Below are 23,813 nucleotides of genomic sequence, written 5' to 3'. Positions count from 1 at the left end.
CACTGCAGCCAACCAGCGTTCATTTTCTCACAGCTTTGTATTAGCATGAAGAATGCTGGTGTGTTATGTATACTACATAGCAAGTGTCTTAAATGCTGCTGGGTTTGTGTATCAAAGGTAGTTAGCGAAATCCAATACAGCACAAAAGATCTGCTGTCTGGGGCAGGGCTGGAACCCGCTAGAGCGCTTTTTTGAACGTTTAGGGAGCGCTTTAAATTGCTAGATATTTCTCTAAATGCTCTGCCAATGTAAATAAAGGCTCATTCACACCTAAAATCGCTAACCACTAGCGATTTGCGGTAGCGGTTTCCGTGGGTGATGTTTCCGTGATTTAACGTGGGAAAAATCACTGTACAAATTTGTATTTTTGGAGCGATTGTGATTAGCGTTTCTATATATGCTAATAGCAATTGCTCTAAAATCGCCAGAAAAATGCTGCATGTTCACGTTTAGCGATAATCGTGAAACGACCGCGATTATCGCTAATCGCTCAAGTGTGAACACTGCCATAGACTAAAATAGCACTAGCATTTTTAAAAAACGCTAGTGCTTTAGTGATTAGCAGGAATCGCACGATTCCCGCTTAGGTGTGAACAATCGCTAAATGTAACAAATTCCATAGTAGTGATTGCGATTAGCAAAATTGCAGTCACAGCGGCATTTTGGGAGTGTTTGTGCTTCAATGTTAAGTATTGAAGCGCTGGCAAATAGCTCATGAATTGCTACACATAGCAATTTGTGTGCGCTTTTAATTAGCTGCAAACTGTAAAAAAGTTATAATAAATTGAAAGGACCAATCAATTAAAATCGCACATCGTTACACAATCCCTGGCAAAAAGCTTACACTTTTTTTTTTTTTAAATTGCTACCAAAATCGCTTGAAAACGCTCATAAAATTGCTCACAAAACGCTAATTAAAAGAACTAGCGATTTGTAGTGGGTTCCAGGCCTAAGTGCTAGTTCACACTTGGCGCTTGGAGCGTCGCTAGCCTGCGATCGCGCTCAGCTCCACGATTTGCCTCCAAAATCTTGCGATATAGCGTGATTTGCCCTTGTGATTCCCGTTCAATAGAACAAGAATCGCAGTGCAATTGCCCCTGAAATGCTGCATGCAGCGCGTTTGCAATTGATCAAAATCTCAAACGCTGCAGTGTGAATGTATCCATATCCATCGCCGGCGATCAGCAAAGCGCTCAAAGATCTCCAAGTGTTAAACAGCCCTTAAATAGCTGTAGCTGAAACATACTTCACATATACTGGACCTCTTGAAACCTTAGGCAACATTGTTATTGATTTATAAAGTGCCAACATATTCCATGGCGATGTACATACTCTTGTAGTTGTGGACCGGTGTGTGTCTTTGAGTGCCTGTAATCTGAAGCTCACATCTGTAGCCTCAAAACATACACTCACTACAGTCTGCTGAAAACCCGCCCAGCGGGAGGTGCCTACGGTCCCATCGTTGGCTGCTGTAGTGCGTGTGTACGCACCGTTAGGGTCTGTGGCTAAAAGGATTAGAGGCAGAGGATCAGCAGGGTATCCATGCAACTGGTATTGTTTAAAAGGAAATAAATATGGCAGCCTTCGTAATATCCCTCTCAGTACAGTTGTCCTTAGAATCAGTACAGTTGTCCTTCTATGTCACCATAGAAATCAAATTTCAACAGCAACTGGTCTGAGGGCCCGTTTCCACTACCGTGAATTTGCATGCGTTGTCCGCATGCAAATTCGCATAACCAATACAGGTGGATGGGGCTGTTTCCACTTGTCAGGAATTCTGTGCGGTCTGCTGTGCAGAAAAGATCGGCACGGCAGAGCCGTCAGAATTTGCATGCCGCACGCGAGTTGCCGCTAATGTAATTTAATAGGAAAACCGCAAGCATGTTAGTCTTGCGGTCTTCCCGGCGTTTCCGCGTGCAATTCCATGTGAAAACCCATGTCAATGCTTGCCGGCATTGATATGGTTAATATCGCATAGCGCAAACCACAAGCGATTCCGCGTGAAAATCTCCATGGAAACGTGAACGAATCCGCACCCGCATGCGGATTTGTTGACTCGAGTTTCGCATCAATAATGTAACGCACAAGTGGAAACGTACCCTGAGTGTATTAAGTGATAAAGATGCTAATCCTGCATTCAAAACTTGCAAAACTTTTTCTGCTGTTATGGTTTGGAGTTATGACATACTTTAGGCGCACTGGCCCTAGTGCCAAAGAGTTGAATGCTGGGAGTTCTTTTTATCTATAATATATTCATCCTCTTCCATTTATTTCCCTGCCTTGCTGCTTATCAGAAACTCCCTCTGAATACTTGTGTTTACAAGCAAGGCTGAGGTGACTCAGTGATTGGATGTGTAAACAAAAAAGACAGTGCAGTTGTTAGTATATACCTTAGTGGGCGTGTCTGAAGACTCTGGGAGGAGGGCAGCTAATGAATACACAATGAGCAAGAGAAAGGAGGGGGGAAAACAAGAGTCAGGGAGGATATGATGTCAGCATTAGCTTGACAAAATGGCCACTGCCTAGAATCAGATTTTCTGCTTTTCCTTTGTAAAACTCACAGGATTCATTACGTGGATAGCATAATACATCTGTTATGTAAGTAGAAGTAGTATTTATCTTCTTATATGTGTTTTTTATTTTTAGGTTAGCATGGGTGTCGCTTGTTTTAAGTTTTTTTTTCCAAGCACCTCTTATCAAGGTTTTCCAGGGATGGAGGGAATTTGGTTCCCATAGCCCCTCTAACTTGAAGAAAAAAATGACCCCCCCCCCCCCAATGTTCTAGTTAAAATAAAGAGTTTGCGAAATACTCTCCATATAAGACTCTTCCAACGCACACTAAATTAAAAAAACATATACTGGTGCTATGTATGAACAGCTACTGGTGCTGTACTGTATGTGGTACCCAGTATATAACAGTATACAGGTGATTGACTGGTTGGATTGGTCAACTCTCCTCCCTCTCCCTTAGTGGATTGGTCAGCTCTCCCTGTTTATCAGAGCGGTATGGAAGAATAGATTGCGCTGTGCCATAAACCATGCCTCTTTCACTCGTCTGGCCTGCCCATGTATCCTATTTACCTCCCCTGCCTCTCAGATCTCGAACATGTGGTAACAGGATTGGATGGGTGGAAGAGGCGTGTTTTTTGGGCACAGCACAATCTATTGCTTCCATACCCTGGGCGTCCCAGACCTTGAAGCATGAACGATAAGCTCCCACAGCATATGCAGCGGCCGCCGAATCTCTAGCACCTGGTAATTAAGCATCAGCATGTTGCCTAAGCGCATCACATATCAGCATCTCGTATCACCTGGCATCAATGACGCCCTGCGTATAAGACAACCCACGACTTTTCAGAAGATTTTCAAGGGTTAAAAAGTAGTCTTATATGCCAGAATATACAGTAAGCATAAGAGACTCTGTAACAAAATTTTCATCCTTCTTTCTTCTATCCTATAAGTTCCTATGCCTGTTCTAATGTGGTCTGGCTTACTGCAGCCTTTCCTACTTGCACAGTGACTGTATTTTCTCTGTTATATGATCTAATCTTCTCTCCTCTGTCAGCTCTGTCGGGCTGAGGCAGTCAGACTGGAATGTGCAGGGCTGCTTGTGATTGGATAGAAGCTATACACACCCTCTCCAGGCCCCCTGCAGGCTCTGTATGACTCACACACTCTGCTTATGTGATCCTATCACAAGCTGGATAGTTTGTTTGTAAACACTGCCTAAAACTGGCAACTACAAGCCAGGTTTGCAGCAGAGAGTGGCAGAAACAGCACAGAGGGGCACAGGAGAACATAATGAATAGAATGGAATCCCTTTTTTTTTTTTTTTTTTTTTTAAGAATTTTAGAGTACAGATTCTCGTTAACAAGCTGACATGGGCTTTAGATTCTTGTATATGAGCTTGCTGCATCCTGACATTCATTGTGTTACATCCTCATTTTTCATTCCTTTCCCAGTTCAGCTAGCTAGCATATGCCTGAAGAGCTTTTCAATCAGTGGAGTAGTTGCATCCAACCAGTTGCTTAGCTCCTCAGCCATGGGGCCAAATTTGGCCACTATGGGGCAATACTCCAGCTGTAGCCTGTTTATGTACTTTTGGCAAAAGGTGAAAAACTGGATGAAGCACATGCAAAAATTCTGCTGTATTCCTGAGAAGTGCCCTTATGTTTACTTCCTTGATAAGTAGGCCTGTTTCACTGACAGCTAAACAGCGTGCTTGTGAAGCAGTGCAGTGACCAATCTTTGAGTGCAATTTAAAAGAAGTTGATTAGTAGTATTTGTAACACCACACATATCAGCACTTGACACCTGGTGGTGTTAACCCATGGCAGAAAACTGTAACATGTCACGTTTGAGCACAGCTGCGCTCAGATTTAACTCCATGGGGGGGGGGGGGAGGGGGGGAATGGGGGCACCAGTATTGAGTACTAACAAGCGCCCAGCCAGTGCTCAACAGCAGCTGACTGGGTGAATTCACTGCCTTTAGCTGCCTGTCTGTAAGAAACCTTAACATAAACTATTCAGTCTGAAAATGCACTCGGTGATTAATATATCGTTTTCTAGAGGTATTTGTATGTGCTAGCTAAGAGTTGCCTTTCTGTTATCCTTGCCAAGTGGAGCTGCAGTTGACATTTCCCCTATGCTCCAGTAGATTAGCTATACCAAGTTTTAAGACCAAACTCTTAATTTAACCACCCTGGCGTTCTATTAAGATCGCCAGGGTGGCTGCGCAGCAGTATTTTTAGAATTTTTTTTTTTCTTAAATCATGTAGCTAGCCTAGCGGGTCTTTGGGGGCCTGTTACGTGTGGCGGGTGGTGGCGCATCGGCGGCGATCGGCGGTGATCGCCCCCAAAACGCAGCTAGCAAAGTGCTAGCTGCGTGTTTTAAAAAAAAAATACGAAAATCGGCCCACCAGGGCCTGAGCGGTGCCCTGCGGCGGTTATAGACAAGCTGAACTCGTCCATATCGCCAAGGAGGTTTAAAAGAATGTCCAAGAAAGGTTTCATGGGTTTTCTTGTAACCACTCAGGGACCATGGGCTTAAACCCCCCCCCTTCCCCTAGTGACCAGGCCATTTTTTTGCTAGTTAGGCGACTGCAGCTTCAAGTCTTGCTGCAGGGCCGTACAACCTAGCACACATGTGATTCCCTCACCCAACACGCACCCCCCACCCCCCCCCCCCATGTTTTTTTTTTTTTGTTTTGTTTTTTTTTAAATAAATGTGTGCATTTTTTTCTTTTTCAGTTTGCAGATTTACCTATTTTACTATACTGAAGTGACTGCACACCCGAAGTTTGTCCTTCTAAACCATACTGTGTAGTCAAGGAATGTCAACAGCGATCCTAGTTACATTTGTGAGGAATGGGGGAGTGCAGGTGAGAAGAGGAGCACTGGTGACGTCTCGTGTACTACAGGATAACATTCGTACAGCATCAGCCAGTCAGTGCTCCATTGTCAGCCGGAGGTCTTTATCATCGCGGCTTGACCCCGACGGAAGTGGGCGACCTGCTACCTGGGACTCCTTTGGCATTTGGGATAATCGAATCGATGAACCTATTCAGCTTCCAACCAGTATTAAGTATGGGAAGCTCATTCCAAACATCAACTTGTCTAAGGTTGGCAGCTCTTCTCAGCAAGGGAAAAGGAAGGAGAATGAGGACCGTTTCAACTATTCCAAACTAACAGATGATGTTTTGTATTTTGCGGTCTATGATGGGCATGGAGGAGCTGCAGCAGCAGATTTTTGTGACAGATTTATGGCACAATACATCCAGTAAGTGTTTTTTTTTGCTTTTTGTTCTTGTTTTTTTTTTTTTTTATCATTTTAGCCCAATTTTGTACACAAATAGGCTATCATTCATAAAGGAGCTGTCGGTACAGGGAATCAGTGCGGGAAAACACCGCTGCCGGTGTTTTAGACTTCTGGGTGGGCATTCATAAAAAAACATCCAGGTGCGGTGGCAGTGCGGAGATTCCCCGAACTAGGCTGGCGGTAGGCAGGCGGAGACACGGAAACTGCCGAGTTGATACATTTCTCCATGCTCTGCTGCAGCTGCCTGGGAGGTCTGTGTGTCTCCATTCACTTTTGGTATCGCCACATCAGAGGGAGAGGTACTTCCCGACCTCTCAACGCTTGCGGTGATCTTTATGAATAAACATTTTGCTACATTTGTTCCGATAATCACCGCACAAGGCGGTGATTTATCACTCTGCTCGGTAGTGTCATTTTTTTATGCGGAAAGAGCCTTTATGAATGCTGACTTTGCCGAGTGTTCGGTAAAGTCAGCTGTTTTATGCATTTCCGCATGCGGAAATGCTTTATGAATGATAGCCATAGTGGAATTTATGCCTGTGAATTGCTTCTGCCAGAAATGTTATCAAACTATGATCTATATTTACCCATGAGTTGGCAAAAAAGCAGGGGGGTGAGATTACAGTATATTCTGCTGTAAGTATAGGGCATGCAAGATGTAAAGCCATACTACTCACCCCCCCCCCATTCCCCACAATCAAAGATTTGGTATAGTCTTGGGTAGGGATAGTGAATGAGATGCAAATTGTTCTGACTTGATGGAGGATTTTGCAAATTCTTAATGCAGCTTAAAATTGGACTAATCAAATTCCACCTTCTTAATGCTGGGAATACACGGTCAGATAGTTACTTATCAATCGAGACGCTGATGGCTCGATTGATGATTTCCGACAGGTCCGATTCCCCGCTCGATACCCGCGGGCGGACAATGGGCAGAAAACGAGCGGAAGATAAGGAGCGCCCGCAGGGACGAGCGGGGATCGATCCAGGCGCCAGCGGGGATGCACCAGGATCGAGCCAGTGGCTCGATCCGGTGCAACTATCTATCTGTGTATTCCCAGCATTAGGCAGTGCATTTTCAAACTGCATAAGGTTGCTTACAAAATTTTGTACTAAGCTGTGATTATTTACATCTCAAAGACCATACCTACTCTTGGGTAAGAATTTAGTGTGAATACTGGTTCTTCCCAACATTGGCTGAAGAACTATTGTGGTCACTATAATGTCACATCATTGGGCTATTTTTCAAAGAAAGGATATCTGGTAGCCAGTTGTGAATCATTCGTTTCCATGGGCTCTTATGTGGGTTGTATTTGAGGTGGCAGTAACTGAACAATGAGGCCACTATCAGCAGTGTCACAAGCAAAATAGTTTTAAAGAGAGCCCAAGCTGAAGCTCTGGTTCAGAAATAAGTCCTTAATGCTGGGAATACACCATACAATTTTCTGTTATGCTGGGGATACACGGTACGTTTCTGTGCCGTGTATCGAGCCGCTGATGCTGGGAGCTGATAATTTCCGACAGGTCCGATGACCCGCCGGATCAATTCCTCGCTCGATCTCCGCAGGCGGACAATAGCGGGGAGTCGAGCGGAAGATGAGGAAGCGCCCGCGGGGACGAGCGGGAATCGATCCAGACAGCGGCGGAAGTCGATCCGGTGGCTAATTTGGTCGACCCGTGTATTCCCAGCATAATGCTGGGCATACACGGTGCAATTGTGCGCCGGAATGGAGCCAGTGCGTCACCGCTCATCCACACGGATCGATTCCCGCTCGTCCCTGCGGGCGCTTCTTATCAGCCGCTCGTTTTTTTTCTATTGTCCGCCCGCGGGGATCAAGAGCAGAATCGATCCGGTGCGGTGATCAGACACGTCGGATATTATCAATCGTGCCATCAGCGGCTCGATTGATAACAAGTATCTAACTGTGTATGCCCAGCATTAGATGTACCTGCCAGATAGATAAAGTTCAACATGTTGGAAATGTATCTATCTGCAATTAGGCATAGTTCTACTCGGCAGGAGATAACAGAAGACAATGCACCAGAGATAATGACCATTCTCTCCAGAAAATAATTATGCATTCTAACAGAAAATTGTATGGTGTATTCCCAGCATTAAAGAAACACAAGGTTTCTACCCAAACAAATCAAACTAAGGTATTCCCTTATGCTGGGAATACACGTGTCGATCCAGCGGCCGATTAGCCACCAGATCCACCCCAGCCACGTCCCCGCTCGTCCGCGCGGATCGATTACCGCTCGTCCCCGCCAGCGCTTCCTTATCAGCGCTCGATTCCCTGCCATTGTCCACCGGCGGGGGTCGAGCGGCTTGATCGGGCCAATATTATCAGCTGGCCGGATCAGCTGGTCGATACACGGTACAGAAACGTACCGTGTATCCCCAGCATTAGGGCTTGTACACACTATGAGATTTTCTGGCCGATTTACTGTCAGATCGATTATTTCCAACATGTCCGATTTGCTTTCCGATCGATTTCCGTTAACTTTAATAGGCAATGCTTGGAAATCAATCGGAAAGCAAATCGGCCATGTTGGAAATAATCAAACTGACAGTAAATCGGCCAGAAAATGTCAGTGTGTACCCAGCATAAGGGCACTTTTTTTTAATTTTATTTATTTTTTTGCGCCGGCGATTTTCAGAATCGCCCTAAAAGCGCTTGTGCAATGATTCCCTATGAGAGTGTTCACATGAGCAGTTTGATTCCGGTCCTCTCACCAAAGCGCTGCCTGTACCATTTTTGGGGCGATTTGCCTCAGTGGATGGTATAGGGAAATCGCAAAGCACTTGAAAAATCGCTTTGTAAAGAGATTTCCCCAGCACTTTTAAGAATAAATACATTGTATTCTTTTCCGGTCAGAGTTCACTTCCTGACGTGCGTCAGGAAGTGAAAAAACGAATCGCTCTACAAAAGTGCTTAGAAAAGCGCTTTTTAAAAAAAAATCACAATGCAAATAGCGCATAAATATCGCAAACCGCTTGCAATTTTTAGATGTGAACAAGGCCTTAGCATACATGTCAAACTCTGGCCCCCGGCCCAAATCTGGCCCCCAGAGCCATTAAATTTGGTGCTCAAGTGGTTTCCCCACTTTGCATTATGGCCCACTCCTGACCACCAGGGAAGCCATATTTGAGGTGAAACCCTAGAACACCAGGAAAGCCATATGTGGAAGGTAGGGGAAAAGCACTAAATACTAGGGAACTGTATAGGGCAGGGTGGTGGCCTCTAGACACCAGGGAATAGGATAGGGAAGAGTGGAGGCCTCTAGACACCAAGGAGCTGTATAGGGATTGGAGAAGGGCCATTAGACACCAGGGACCTTTTTTATAAGGGAGAAAGGTGACCAGTCGAAATTGAGCTTGGCCTGTGACTAGGTCCCAGTGTACAATTTTGGCCCACTTTGTATTTGAATTTGACAACCCTGCTTTAATCCTGGTACACGCCATACAATTTCCCATCAGATGGGTCGATGGATAATTTCTGACAGATCCAATCGGATTTCCAATCAGTTTTTCTGATCGATTTTCTGATGACTTCTATGCAAATCAATCAGAAAAACGATCGGAAATCAGATCGGACCTGACGGAAATTAGCCTTTCGACTCCTCTATCTGATGGGAAATTGCAAGGTGTGTACCAGGCTTTAGAGGCTGTTGGTAGGTAGCTATTACAGCACCTCCTACCAGTCTGATCACATGGCAGCTCAGTGCTGTCAATACCATTATCCTGAAATGGTCACAGCTGCAATAGTGATCTTATCTGCCATCACTGCAGCTCCAAAGCCTGAAAAATACTTTCTACTTTATAGAAATCAGTGCGATGTAGAAACCATAGTCCTTTTTTAACTCTATATGTAATTTTATCTACAGGGAGTTTCTTAAACAGGAAAAAGATATGGAAAAGGTGCTGACTAAAGTTTTTCTAGAAATAGATAGAGCTTATGAAAAAGAAGCCCGTCTTTCACCTGATGGTAAGTTGTAAATTCCATTGATCAGTGGACACATGCGGTTTTTTTTTTTGTTTTTTTTTTTTTAAGCCACTAAAGTGTAGTTACTATGGTCTGGTAATGCCGTAGGTTACCATTGGTTAGAGTTGTTACCCTTATGGATATATATTTCTCTAGAAATGTTAGTGAATCATGTTCAGATTTAGCAATATGTTACAAAGAGAACTACATATAATTCATGAGAATATCATATAGAATTCAGCCATGGTGTTTGTTTGTTTGTTCTTTTTTTTTTTCCTGCTACAGTCGTTTTTTAATAACCTATTAACAGATGTATGGCCTATTGCAGTGATGGCTAACCTTGGCACTCCAGCTGTGGTGGAACTACAAATCCCATCATGCCTCTGCCTCCTCGAGGTTATGCTTAGAGCTGTCAGAGTATTGCAATGCCTCATGGGACTTGTAGTTCCACTACAGCTGGAGTGCCAAGGTTAGCCATCACTGGCCTATTGAATAATAGATGTCTATACGTTGTTTAGTAAAGGGAATTTTGAATATTATAGTTAACCAAAATGCTGCTGGACGCTTCTAAAGATCTAACCAGCGGTGCACTACATTATATGGCATTTAACCCAATATGTGAGGCATTATTTTATACTTGTGGTTATACATCTCGCTTTACCAATTAATAATTAAAAAGCAGCACAAATACTTTCTTGGTATTCTAATTTACCCTTGTTGCTGATTCCTACGTTAGTATTAAAAAGCATGATATGTGGAAACCATGACAATGAACTGTATTTCTACTTCTATCTAGTTGCAACTACATACTAGTAGAATTACTTATGTATGTAACAATGGATTTTTAAATAGTATATTGATGTTGCAAAGATACAATTTTTTTTTTTCTTCACTGAGCTGTAAGTAAAAGATAAATGTGTGTGTGTGTGTGTATATATATATATATATATATATATATATATATATATATATATATATATATATATATATATATATATATATATATATATATATTTTGTGCTCTAAAATACATTGGGCAGCAGACTATAGTGGATCATTTTTTTTTTTTTTTTTTTTTTTTTTTTTTTTTTTTTTTTTTTTTTACTGGATTATTTATATTCTGCAGGTAAACTGAAAATCTGTGTCTTTTGTCACAGTGGGCTTGGTCACCTGATTACACTGGTACATCTAAAGGGGCCCATACACCTAACTATTTTCCCGCCGATATACAGCAGATTCGTCGAGCCGTCCGTGCGGAAGATTTTTCTCAATCGGGAGTGCGTCGATAGCGGCGTTCGAATGCCCGACGACAGACGCAATACAGCGGCAATACATTACCTGTTCCGCTGGCGCGAGTCCCCTGGTCACCGCTGCTCCGTCTCCGCCTTAGGCTCCGAGTCCAGCAGGCATCATTTCTTCCTGTCCCGGCAGGAAGTTTACACAGTAGAGCGGCAGCACCACCACAGATTGTGATCGGTTTCATGCTGAAATCGATTCACAGTCGGTATGCAGTAAAGGCAGCCATACGATACCTCTCTGATCAGATTCGAGGAATCTATCTGTTGGTCAAATCTGATGGCAAATCGACCAGTGTATGGCCACCTTAAGGGGAAAATTCTTCTAATAAGCAAATCTCTACTCCTTCAGGAATAGAGATGTTGCGAACTGTTCCCGAACCGTTCGCCGGCGAACATCTCAATCTATGGGCCTTCTATTACTTCCGGGTCGCAATGACCCGGAGTAGTACGCCTATGCTGCCCGGCGGAGCGCGTCCTAGATCGCGCTCCTGTTGCCGGGCACTTTCTGCGCATATGCGTGACGTCATGCGTGATGTCACGCTCATGCGTAGAGTGCCCGGCAACAGGAACGCGATCTAGGACGCGCTCCGCCGGGCAGCGCAGGCGTACTACTCCGTGTCATTGCCACCCGGAAGTAGTAGAAGGCCCAGAGAGAATCACCCGGCGAACGGTTCGGGCCATCTCTATTCAGGAAGTGAAAGCAATGCTACCTTATTAATCTGTTAGCAGCCCACATTATTTTTTTTTATAATATTTTCCACTTCTGGGTTGGCTAAGATTCGCTGTTAGGTATTTTTTTTTTTTTCTGCTGTAAGGTTGCCATGCATGACTCAATATTGCCCAATCAGACCAACAAACAGTACTCTCCAAATAGTTTATTGATTGGGCAGTAGCAGTTGCTGCACTGCACAGTGACTTCTGCCATTAAAGGGACACTAGAGTGAAAAACTGTAAAATTAGAAATGCACATACTCTGGAGACTCTGTAGGAACGCCCCTGGCGGGTGTTTTGAACAGGGAATCCCTCTCCCCTGTTTTAACTCGAGGGGCTATAGCGTGGTGGTTGGGGGGGGGGGGGGGTAGAGAGCGGCGGTGTGGGGACACAGGTATGTCATGAGGCTGAGAACCTGCCTCTGTGTCCTATCTGTCCCCCCCCCCCCCCCCCTCCCCCTGCCAAGAACCACCGCTGGTTCTCTTTTTAAGATTACATATACTTCTGGGAACAAAAAGCCCTGGCCAGTAAGCTGACACTGTACCCCATCAGCCATCCCGGCCTGTCGTTGCCAATGTGAATGCCCTAGCATGTCATATGAATAATAAGATTCAATGGAGCCCCAAATCAGCCGGGTTCCAGCATGTAGCCCTGCTACCTTGCAGTAAAAGGCAACCTTTTACTTCATCTGATACAAACAAGACATGGCCTCTAACCAGCATGTGATAGGCCGAGAGTAGCTCAGTCTGTGACTCTTACAAAACCTGCAGGGGGCGTGGAGGGGGTGTATATAGCTTCTGCCTATCACAAGCAGAGCAGCACATTCCTGCCTGAGTGCCTGAGCCCGACAAAGTCGTCAGAGGAAAGAAGATAAGATCATATAACAGAGTTAATACAGCCACTGTAAAACTAGGAAAGGCTGCAGTAATCCAGACCACATTAGAACAGGCATAGGAATTTATAGGATAGAAGAAATAAGGCTGGAAATTTTGTTACAGAGTCTCTTTAAAGGAAACCAAGGTGAGAGGAATAGGGAGGCTGCATATTTTCTTTAAACAATACACATTGCCTGGCTGTCCTGATGATCCTCTGCCTCTAATACTTTTAGCCATATACCCTGAACAAGCATGCAGCAGATCAGGTACTCTGACTCAGGTTTTACTGGATTAGCCATATGCTTTTTTTCTAGGGTTTTAAATCAGACAATACTTATGCCATAAGATCAACAGTACTGCCAGGCAACTGGCTTTGTTTCCAAGGCAATAAACATGGCAACCTCCATATTACTCTGATCTCGGGTATCCTTTAAACAGGCAATGTGTTGGGACATTCTAACTTTCATGCATTAGCGTACCCTTTGTAGAGTAGCTGTTAAATAGAAATGAAACTAATGCTTGGTGAGAACACATGTAACTGGTGCAGATAGAAACAAAGAACATCGATTGGGCCCTAGGCAATCTAACAGTGGGTACATGTAAGGCTTGAAACCCACTAGCAGCAATTATATAAGCGGTTAGGATTTGAAAAGCTCTTGCTAATGTAATACTATGGCTGATTTTAAAATCCCATCCCTCAAGTGGGATCACATAGCATTACATTCGATATAGCTTTTCAAATCGCAAGCAGTTAAAGTGCTGCTATTGGGTTTCAGGCCTACGAGTGATGAAACAAACACACACAGAACAATTGTATCGCACTTTTCTCCTGGCGGACTCAAAGTGCCAGAGCTGCAGCCACTAGGACATGCTCTATAGGCGGTAGCAGTGTTAGGGCGATTTTAATGTGTCAGAGGCAGAGCCCTTAACCATTACACCAGTGGTCCTCAAACTAAGGCCCGTGGGCCGAATGCGGCCCCCCGAGGCTTTTTCACTGGCTCCCCAAACCAAAATGTATAACTTATGTATGTGGCCCACATATAGAATAGCAGTGCTGGCACAACCCATGGACATACTGTAGAAGCCAGTGAGCAGTAATTCCCTGGCTAACAATCCAATTCTGCATCAGGTACACTGCTGTCCAACTGGACGGCACGTTGTCACCTGGGAATGCTTCACTGGTACACAAAGCCGTTCTTCGGGGCGCAACATGACTGAATAGCTGCTGCTGGGAATTCTCCGGACATGACTGGGGGAATCAATACCTAGCTTCAATGTAATGTTTTTCAACATAATTTTATGAATGTTCCGGCCCCTCGCAGTCTGAAGTATGTTGACCCGGCCCTTAGCCGAAAAAGTTTGGGGACCACTACATTACACTATCTACTACCTGTACTCTGTATGAGAATGAGGGGATTCTTCCTCTCTTCTCCTGTATCAATTTGAAATTTTGTATGTCATTGACGATCCCTTATCATCAAGGGAGAAAGCAGGAAATGCTATTTAGGTGGTGACGGCAGGAAATGGTTAGTGAGACAATGGAAAGTTTGAAGGAGAAAGCTGAATCAGATATTCTTCCTAGGCAGCAGGCCTGAGGGGCAGGAGTTATCGGTGTCATCTATGATGATTGATATTATATATATTTGGCATGCTTTCTTTTTTTTTCATTTTTTCTTAAATGGGTCCCTATACCAAAATACAAAATACCAAGCATGTTTTTCTTTTGCTACATATTTTGTTCAAATTTCTATGCTCCCCTTAATTTTTTTTTTTTTTTTTTCTTTTTCTTTACATTCCTGACAAATGTTATATAATGGGAAAGCCTATTTGATACAGAGGTAGAGATTGTGGATTATTCATGTGGTTTCTTGAAAGTGAATTGGCACTTTGTTGCCAGGCAACAAGTACCTCAGTAATCATGACCAATTTAATATTCAGCTGTCCATTGTATTTTTGAGCACTTATGTCTATAGAGATGACTTATTCTGCAAATGTTTTTTTTTGTTTTATATTCTAGATGACTGATATAAATCTTGCCATTATATCTATATTAATAATTGAAATGATCAGCCTGCAAAACCAAGGAAACAATAAAAAGCTGCAAATTAAAACTTTTTCATTGTTAAAAAAATAAAATAGTTTGAGGGAAATTTTTATATTTTTGGGAAAAGTGGGTGAGTTGCTGGCTTTTATAAAGACAATTTGGGAAGTAACATAAAATTATTTTCTTAACACTTAAAAGCCATATGTAATCACTGTAGGCTTTTGAATCTGTGTTTACTAACCCCACCCCAGAACCTCCTGTACATCTTGGCAAATGAATGGCCTGACCCTTAACATTTTAATATCCCTTATTTTTGTCTTACCAACATGGCCATTTTTTTCAGGTCTCGCCTCCAGGGGTTGGTAAAGGGGAGGGGGAAAAATTCTAAAATAGCATAATATGTATATGTTTTAACAGGGAGGAATCAGAATTGGTGGGATAATGTTACATTTGATAACTCCTTTCAAGAGAACCATCATAATTGGGCTTTTGTAAGAATGTGAATACACTGTAAATTATTATAAACTTGCAGGTTTACTTGTGAAAGATTGATGCATTCTCCCTTTATTTAGTAATGCTAAAGGATTCAAGAATACTGTTCAAATGTCCAAGAGGATTGCTTCCCGAACAGTATGCTTGCCACAACATACCAAGAGTTTGATTGCTGCTCTTCATTATATGCCAACTGCGTATTCTCTCAGGAACGTCTTCATAACAGCATGTTTGAGGTGCTTCCACTCATGACCGAGTACTTAAAGACTATGGTGGCTCAACTGCAGGATCGGTTGATATATTGTTATCAACGTGTATGGCTAGGTTAACCTTTCCCCTTTTTGTCCAAAACGCATTTTTCCCATCTCTGTCTATTTGTACTTCTCCATATCTTAAGGTGCGTACACACATGCGACTATAGTCGTTTGAAACGATCGTTCCCCGATCGTTTCAAGCGACGATCGTTTAAAAAAAGCAACCAACAATCATTAAGTCTAACGACGGATGAGCTAGATCGTTAAAAACGAACGATCTCGCTTGGCGGATTTTTTCCAACAACGATCGTTTGCAAAAGTAGTACATCGTTGGAAACGGTCGTTCGTACTAAGCTTGACATGCGCATTTCGCTATTTTTCCATGAAACTTCTCATTTTTATGCGCAAGCGCAATAGTTGCTTTACGTGATGTAACGTTCGTTCTAACGATCAGATCGTTACACACATTTAAAAACTAACTTTACTTAGGTCGTTCTTTCATCAATTAAAAGTTCGTTCGTCGTTCACAACGAACGATCGTTGTCGCATGTGTGTACGTAGCATTAGTAATAGCACATTGTGGTGACGTGAAGAGTGCAGCCAAGCAAAATTTAAAATCCTTCGTTTTTACAAATGTGAGTACGCTTCCTTACAGCATATTTAAAAGGCCACATAAAGCATAAACGAAGTTCTTGCATGACCTAATTTGTGACTGGTTCTCTTTAGAATACCATTATCTGAGCAAATAGCTTTATTTATGTAGTTCTGCTCATTCCCAGGTGTTGTGGTGTTTCTTGCAGCTTTTTTCCCCATTTTGCCATGGTTTTGCAGGCTTGTTTTTGTCTGATGAACCCCCTGGGTGAATTTCCTATTTGCCTCTGTGTGCGTGTTATTTGTGGCAGAGTCTGCACGTGGTGAGCAGCTCTAGGCTTGGAGGCCCCGGACGTTATAATGCTGGGCTTCAGTGGAAAGGGAGATTTTGTCCCAGGTGAAGGAGTCCAGCGGTTCCTAGCCTGGATTACAGGAAGGTCCCAACATCCACTTTGTCACATTAGTTGAGATGTGCATGACGTATAATAAAAAATGTCCAGTGAGTGTTAAGATATCTTGAAAGATCTTAGTTTTTCTGTTTTTGTTTTACACATAGAGCTGTTTAAAAGGACAGTAAATTCACATTTTTTTTTTCTATAGTTATGATTGCCCTTGACAGACAACAAAATAGGCACATTTGACATAAATTACCATTTCCGTAATGAAGCTAGCATTCCTAGATTTTGGAACAATCTAAATTGCTTAATCCACAAATTGGCTCAGTAACCAGTGGTGTGCAGTTAGGTAAAACTTGGGTGTAAAATAGAATTGAACTTACTTGCCTGTACTTAGGCTAATATACAGTACTTAACATTGAAGGGGCTCTTTTTTTTATATGAAAACCATATTGCCCAGGTACTTACCTGGGGCTTCTTCCAGCCCCCTAAAGTCCTCCTGCTCCCTCCCCATTACTCTGCACTCTGCCATTCCTCCACTGTACCTCCTCCATAAGCTGGACAACTCACAAGTCGCTTGGCCACTGCGCATGTCTCCTCTACGGCGGGAGTGTTCTGTCCATGCTCAGTAGCTATTTTCAATTACTGCTCAAGCACAGAGTGCTCCTGACTACAGAAATGTGTTGGAGGAGGGCCTGCGCATGAGGCGATCGGAGGGGGGAACCGAGCAATGTGGGACGACTGAAAGGGACTAGGAAGACTTCAGGGTGCTGGAAGGAGCCCCAGGTAAGTAACTGACCAATTTATTTTTCACTTGAAGTCTCCTTAAAGTATAAACAATGTAGATTTGTGATTGGTAAGTCACATCAGTGAGTGCCCCCCCCCCCCCCCCTTCACCTCCTGGCTTAGATAAGCTATTACAATTATTACCACTCTTTTTCTGCAGCCTTGAAAGTGCCTGAAGGAGTGACAAAAATGTTTTCACATAGAAACGGCCAGATAAAATTGATATTGTGTGCCTGGACAATGAGAGCCTGTGCTATTCTTAGCTGAAGTAGTGTGTGTGTATATATAACCATAGTGTGACTTCAATACATAAATGAGCATGTGGAAAATTAACTGTCCAGGAACTGTTCCAACATCTAGGAATGGAGCATAGAAAATGCCAGCATTAGATTATATATATATATATATATATATATATATCTATCTACCTACCTCTCTACATATATATCTATCTCTATTTTCAATTCATTTTCTTTTAATCCAGAAACTACTTCACGATTTAACATTAAAGCAGGTTTTCTTTGTTAATTTTACATAAGTTCTAAGAATGTAGCCTAATAGAATGATCATTTTCTGCAGTTCATTGGTTTCTTGAAGCACATCTGAAGTGAGATGGATATGGAGGCTGTCATATTTATTTCTTTTTAAACAATCCAAAGTGCCTGACAGTCCTGCTTATTTTCTTTCTCTAATACTTTTAGCCACTGACCGTGAACAAAGCATGGTTCAGCCTCATGCTTGTTTTTAGTGTATGATTCAGACACTACTGATGTCAGAAACATTAGCAGGACTGCCAGGCAACTGGTATTGCTAAAAGGAAATAAAATATGGCAGCTTCCATATGCCTCTTGTCTCAGGTTTCCTTTAACAGAACCTGAGATTTTATTTCATCCTTATGGAAGCTGCTTAAACTTGTCACAAATGTCTGCAATCCAAACAGAGCATATGATAAAAATACTTATTCCTGCAGTAAAACTGCATGCCAAAATAAGCAGTTCATATTGGCCAATCTCCTGCCATGGCCCAAGACTTCCTATTGGATATAATTGTGGTGATTTTTCCACCCCAGGCCTCCATATTGGCTATTAGTATAGTGTAAATTCACTGAAGAACAGAGAATCCTAGACCATTTTTTTTATTTTCATCTACAGTGGAGGAAATAATTATTTGACCCCTCACTGATTTTGTAAGTTTGTCCAATGACAAAGAAATGAAAAGTCTCAGAACAGTTTCATTTCAATGGTAGGTTTATTTTAACAGTGGCAGATAGCACATCAAAAGGAAAATCGAAAAAATAACCTTAAATAAAAGATAGCAACTGATTTGCATTTCATTGAGTGAAATAAGTTTTTTTGAACCCCTACCAACCATTAAGAGTTCTGGCTCCCACAGAGTGGTTAGACACTTCTACTCAATTAGTCACCCTCATTAAGGACACCTGTCTTAACTAGTCACCTGTATAAAAGACACCTGTCCACAGAATCAATCAAGCAGACTCCAAACTCTCCAACATGGGAAAGACCAAAGAGCTGTCCAAGGATGTCAGAGACAAAATTGTAGACCTGCACAAGGCTGGAATGGGCTACAAAACCATTAGCAAGAAGCTGGGAGAGAAGGTGACAACTGTTGGTGCGATTGTTCGAAAATGGAAGGAGCACAAAATGACCATCAATCGACCTTCGTTTTGGGGCTCCACGCAAGATCTCACCTCGTGGGGTGTCAATGGTTCTGAGAAAGGTGAAAAAGCATCCTAGAACTACACGGGAGGAGTTAGTGAATGACCTCAAATTAGCAGGGACCACAGTCACCAAGAAAACCATTGGAAACACATTACACCGCAATGGATTAAAATCCTGCAGGGCTCGCAAGGCCCCCCTGCTCAAGAAGGCACATGTGCAGGCCCGTCTGAAGTTTGCCAATGAACACCTGAATGATTCTGTGAGTGACTGGGAGAAGGTGCTGTGGTCTGATGAGACCAAAATAGAGCTCTGTGGCATTAACTCAACTCACTGTGTTTGGAGGAAGAAAAATGCTGCCTATGACCCCCAAAACACCGTCCCCACCGTCAAGCATGGGGGTGGAAACATTTTGCTTTGGGGGTGTTTTTCTGCTAAGGGCACAGGACAACTTAATCGCATTAACGGGAAAATGGACGGAGCCATGTATCGTGAAATCCTGAATGACAACCTCCTTCCCTCTGCCAGGAAACTGAAAATGGGTCGTGGATGGGTGTTCCAGCACGACAATGACCCAAAACATACAGCAAAGGCAACAAAGGAGTGGCTCAAGAAGAAGCACATTAAGGTCATGGAGTGGCCTAGTCAGTCTCCGGACCTTAATCCAATAGAAAACCTATGGAGGGAGCTCAAGCTCAGAGTTGCACAGAGACAGCCTCAACCTTAGGGATTTAGAGATGATCTGCAAAGAGGAGAGGACCAACATTCCTCCTAAAATGTGTGCAAACTTGGTCATTAATTACAAGAAACGTTTGACCTCTGTGCTTGCAAACAAGGGTTTTTCCACTAAGTATTAAGTCTTTTATTGTTAGAGGGTTCAAAAACGTATTTCACTCAATTAAATGCAAATCAGTTGCTATCTTTTATTTAAGGTTATTTTTTAGATTTTCCTTTTGATGTGCGATCTGCCACTGTTAAAATAAACCTACCATTGAAATTATACTGTTCTGAGACTTTTCATTTCTTTGTCATTGGACAAACTTACAAAATCAGTGAGGGGTCAAATAATTTATTTCCTCCACTGTATTTAACACAGGTTTGATGTGTGTAGCCTTTACTACTCACACCTATAATATAGCAAATTATACACCTGGAGTGAGGAGAAAGGTGGTGGTTGGGGGAAGAGGGCAACAGTACATGGCTGTAACAGATGATTTAAAGTGTACCTAAACTCAGAATGTTGCTATCTGCTTTAAAAGATAAGCTTCGGCAATCTTTATGGACAAAAACCTCTCGCCTTTACAATTTATGGAAATCATAAGAAACTGAAGTTTAGAATGTGGTTTCACATTGCAGAGAACACTGAAGGGGTTAAGCCTCAGTGTTCCTGTATGCAGAGAACTGCAGCAGCAGTGCTCCTGCAGTCTGTTCACAACTACTGATAACTTATTAGACACTGGCTAAACAAACACAGAACACAGAGTGGTGGATTTCTTCAGCAACTATATGTGGAATATAGACTTTGCAGGGGCTGTGCAAGAAGAGTTTGGGTCTGCTTGACCGGCATTAGGGAAGAGAGGAAGCTGAGTGCTATACCTTTGGCAGTTTTGTTTCTGTAGTTATCTGGCGAAAGCCTTCTTTTCATATTCCATATAAAAGGAAGTAAAATGAGCAATATCCTATACGGTGTGCCACAACACCCACGTAGACTTTATACCAGTACAAGGATATGTAGATCAAAAAATATTGAAGAAACTTGAAAAATGTATATGCAAAAATACAAAAAGTCTTTATTGAAGACACTTGTGCAATAATATTCATAAAAGGTATCCTTCAAGGAACATATTCTATAGAAGAGAATGGGGAATATGCAGCAGTGATTAACATCAAGATTAGTGCAGTTGTAAATATTGAGGCGACAATGTCGTCTTATTTCGGGATAGACCCTTCATCAGGCCTCCACTTATACTGTAGAGACAAATCTCTATAGTTAGCACACGTTCATGACCGACATCTGGACAGAATGAAGAGCCAGGTAAAACCACTCATCCAGTTTTCAAACACTGGGACCGCACATGGTGGGAGCTGAAGGAGAATTAATTTCCATGGGAAAATATACCTTCTGTATTACAAAATAGGGATGATTTTTTTTTTTGCTGGCCTAATGGAACATGCCTTAAACCTGCTTTAATGTATCATAAAAGTGAAAGAATACAAGTCAAGAGATAAAGTGTTTAATCATTAGCTAACCCTTACATTGTATGACATGGCACAATACATGCAGGCAGTTTCCAAATAAACATGGCAGCATCAATGTGGAGAGACAGATGCAAAATAAGCGAATTTATTCATTGCAAGTAGTTGTAATCCCTGTGTTATTCAACATTTAATACTTGATTTGTACTGCTTTTTCACTTCATCTGTGCAAGTCAGCTCTAGTATGTTAGTTGTAGCGTATTTGTTACAACTATCTGTACTCCTTGCATGTTTTTGAATGAATAATTAGGTTTAGATGTAGATTTCTAGTATTATAAATTGCTATTAACTTTAGTTTTGATATTGCGGAACTGACACACATTGTAGAAAGCCTCAGGGTGCCTAAAGCTAAGCATACATTTTAAAGGGAAACTAAAGCGATATTAGTCGATGCATATTACCTGGCTGTCCTGCTGATCCTCTGCCTTTTTAATACTTTTAGCCATAGACCCTGTACAAGCATGCAGATCAGGTGCTCTGAGTGAAGTCTGACTGTATTAGCTGCATGCTTATTTCAGGTGTGTGATTCAGGCACTATTGCAGCCAAAGAGATTAGCAGGATAGCCAGGCAACTCGTATTGCTTAAAAGAAAATAAGTATGGAAGCCCTGCTTTAGGTTCCCTTTAAGGTGGCCATACATCTGTAGACTTAGCAGCCAATCAACCATCAGATTAGATGATTATTATCCTGTTTGGTGAAAATCAGTGCTGCCAAGAGCAGGCACCATTGACAATGCAACCAATTTTGTGCTGAGATTGGTTGCAAGCATCAATCAGACATGCTCGAAAATTTTGGGACCACACGATTGGGTGCGTGGCGGTAACAGTTTGGAATAATCACAAACGGAACCCCATGGCTGCTGCCCCCCCTCGTTGCCGGTGCAGTTATACTTTGTCAACTGTCCGCGCTGTGTGTCTGTGCCCTATTTCCACATTCGTGCCCCACGTGACTACCGGCATATAGCATGTGGGGGGTGTGAGGTTACACATGCCCCATGTGCTATAATGTTTGTTGGCAACCATGTGAAGGCGGAAATTTGGAAGTACAATAAGATGGTGGTGAAACCACCATATGAAAAGAGCCTAGATAACTGTGTAACTTCCGAACCACCCTTCTCATGAACTGTAGAAACATACATACAACACAGTAGGGCTCGATGTTAAGACAGGCACAATTCTAACTGGAATAAAAGTGGGGCAGTTTTACTTAGGAACTAATTCCCTATCATATATATTAAAGCAGGGCCTCCAGGAATCAAGTACCTATTAGTCTCGGTATCTTTGCACCTGTCTTGATAACTAACCTCACTGTTCAAGAATGCCTTCTGATATTCTATAGCCGTGAGTGGTTCTCAAACATTTTTTGGGTGAGGGCGCCCTTGGTGGCTTTGAATTTTTTTTTTTTTTTTTTAAAGGCACCCCAAAAACAACTACCCAAATGCCGTTCTGATCCTTATTAGGTAGCAACCCCCCTCCAAATGGGCAATGACTGGCAACCCCCTCTCCATATAGTGAGTGACCCCCACATTAGGCAGAATTACCCCCTCCAAATAGTAATTGACTCCACATCAGTCAGCACACCCCCTTCCAAATAAGTGATCTCCCATTAGATGATTCCTCTGATGTTCAACTGCCGGGACTAGGTTAACTGGTGGATAAGGCAGCCGCATTGTATATCAATGTGCAGTTGCATTACCTGATGGGAAAGCACAAAGGATGGGGATGAGCGCCAAGTCACCCCTGGGAGGTACCCAGTTTGAGAACCCCTGTCCTTTAGGATCTTACTTACAAATATGCTATATTTTGTTGCATTAAAGAAATTGGCCTTTTAGCTGCATGTATTGAGCCATGTTGTCATCGCATCTAGTTCCATTCTGCATGCTGCTTTTTCTACATTTGCTGCTAACACATAAGGTTAGAAATACAGATGTAATTAGGCGTAAGTATTTACAGTCTGCACTTCTCATCTTGCTCTGACATTGACATTAATGTTGTTGTATGGTATTTCTAGCAACTCATTTGACCTGTGGGACCACTGCAACAGTGGCTTTGTTGCGTGATGGCATTGAGCTAGTTGTGGCCAGTGTTGGCGATAGCCGAGCACTGTTGTGTCGAAAGGGGAAGCCTTTGAAGCTCACAATTGATCACACACCTGAGAGGAAGGAAGAAAAACAAAGGTACAGTATTTTACAGTGCAACAGTTTTATGGTGTGCATATGTTGTAAGTAGGGATGAGCGAGAGTGCCTCTTACAATCTCAAAAAAATTACCCTAGACAGGGTGGAACCTCAAACTTTCGTCAAGCCAATATTTTGTGAATTTTATTGAAGTCAATGGGCCAACTTTAATCACTTCAGGTTGTTTTCACCTTAACTACTTAACGACCGCTCCATGCCATTTGGCGTGGACGTGGTGGCAGCCCCAGGACCGCCTAGCGCCGATCGGCCTGCAGTCTTGGGGGCATATTTTGCAGGAGACTACGTGCGCCTCTCCACATGAATGACTGAGCTCCGCTCCGCCATCAGTCTCCCGCTAGGAGGCTGCTAGACGGCAAAACCGACGTCTAATAACACTGTACAGCGCTGCGATCTGGGGAGACGGGAGTGATCCGCTGTCACAGGCTGAAGCCTATG

At 42.8% G+C, this 23,813-nt stretch overlaps 1 protein-coding gene across 1 annotated transcript in view; it reads left to right on the top strand.

Annotated features, from left to right (window-relative positions):
* PPM1K (protein phosphatase, Mg2+/Mn2+ dependent 1K) overlaps positions 1 to 23,813 on the top strand; it is a 36,626-nt gene that overhangs the window by 762 nt on the left and 12,051 nt on the right. Inside the window, exons 2-4 of the mRNA XM_068233158.1 lie at positions 5,251 to 5,779; positions 9,707 to 9,807; positions 23,193 to 23,358. Coding sequence (XP_068089259.1) covers positions 5,334 to 5,779; positions 9,707 to 9,807; positions 23,193 to 23,358 — 713 coding nt within the window. The 5' untranslated portion in view covers positions 5,251 to 5,333. The remainder of the gene's footprint in view (positions 1 to 5,250; positions 5,780 to 9,706; positions 9,808 to 23,192; positions 23,359 to 23,813) is intronic.

Source organism: Hyperolius riggenbachi, chromosome 1, assembly GCF_040937935.1.
Source record: "Hyperolius riggenbachi isolate aHypRig1 chromosome 1, aHypRig1.pri, whole genome shotgun sequence".
NCBI classification, from domain to species: Eukaryota; Metazoa; Chordata; class Amphibia; order Anura; family Hyperoliidae; genus Hyperolius; species Hyperolius riggenbachi.
The sequence above is the reverse complement of the archived record's forward strand: the minus strand, read 5'-3'. Positions and strand labels throughout refer to the sequence as shown.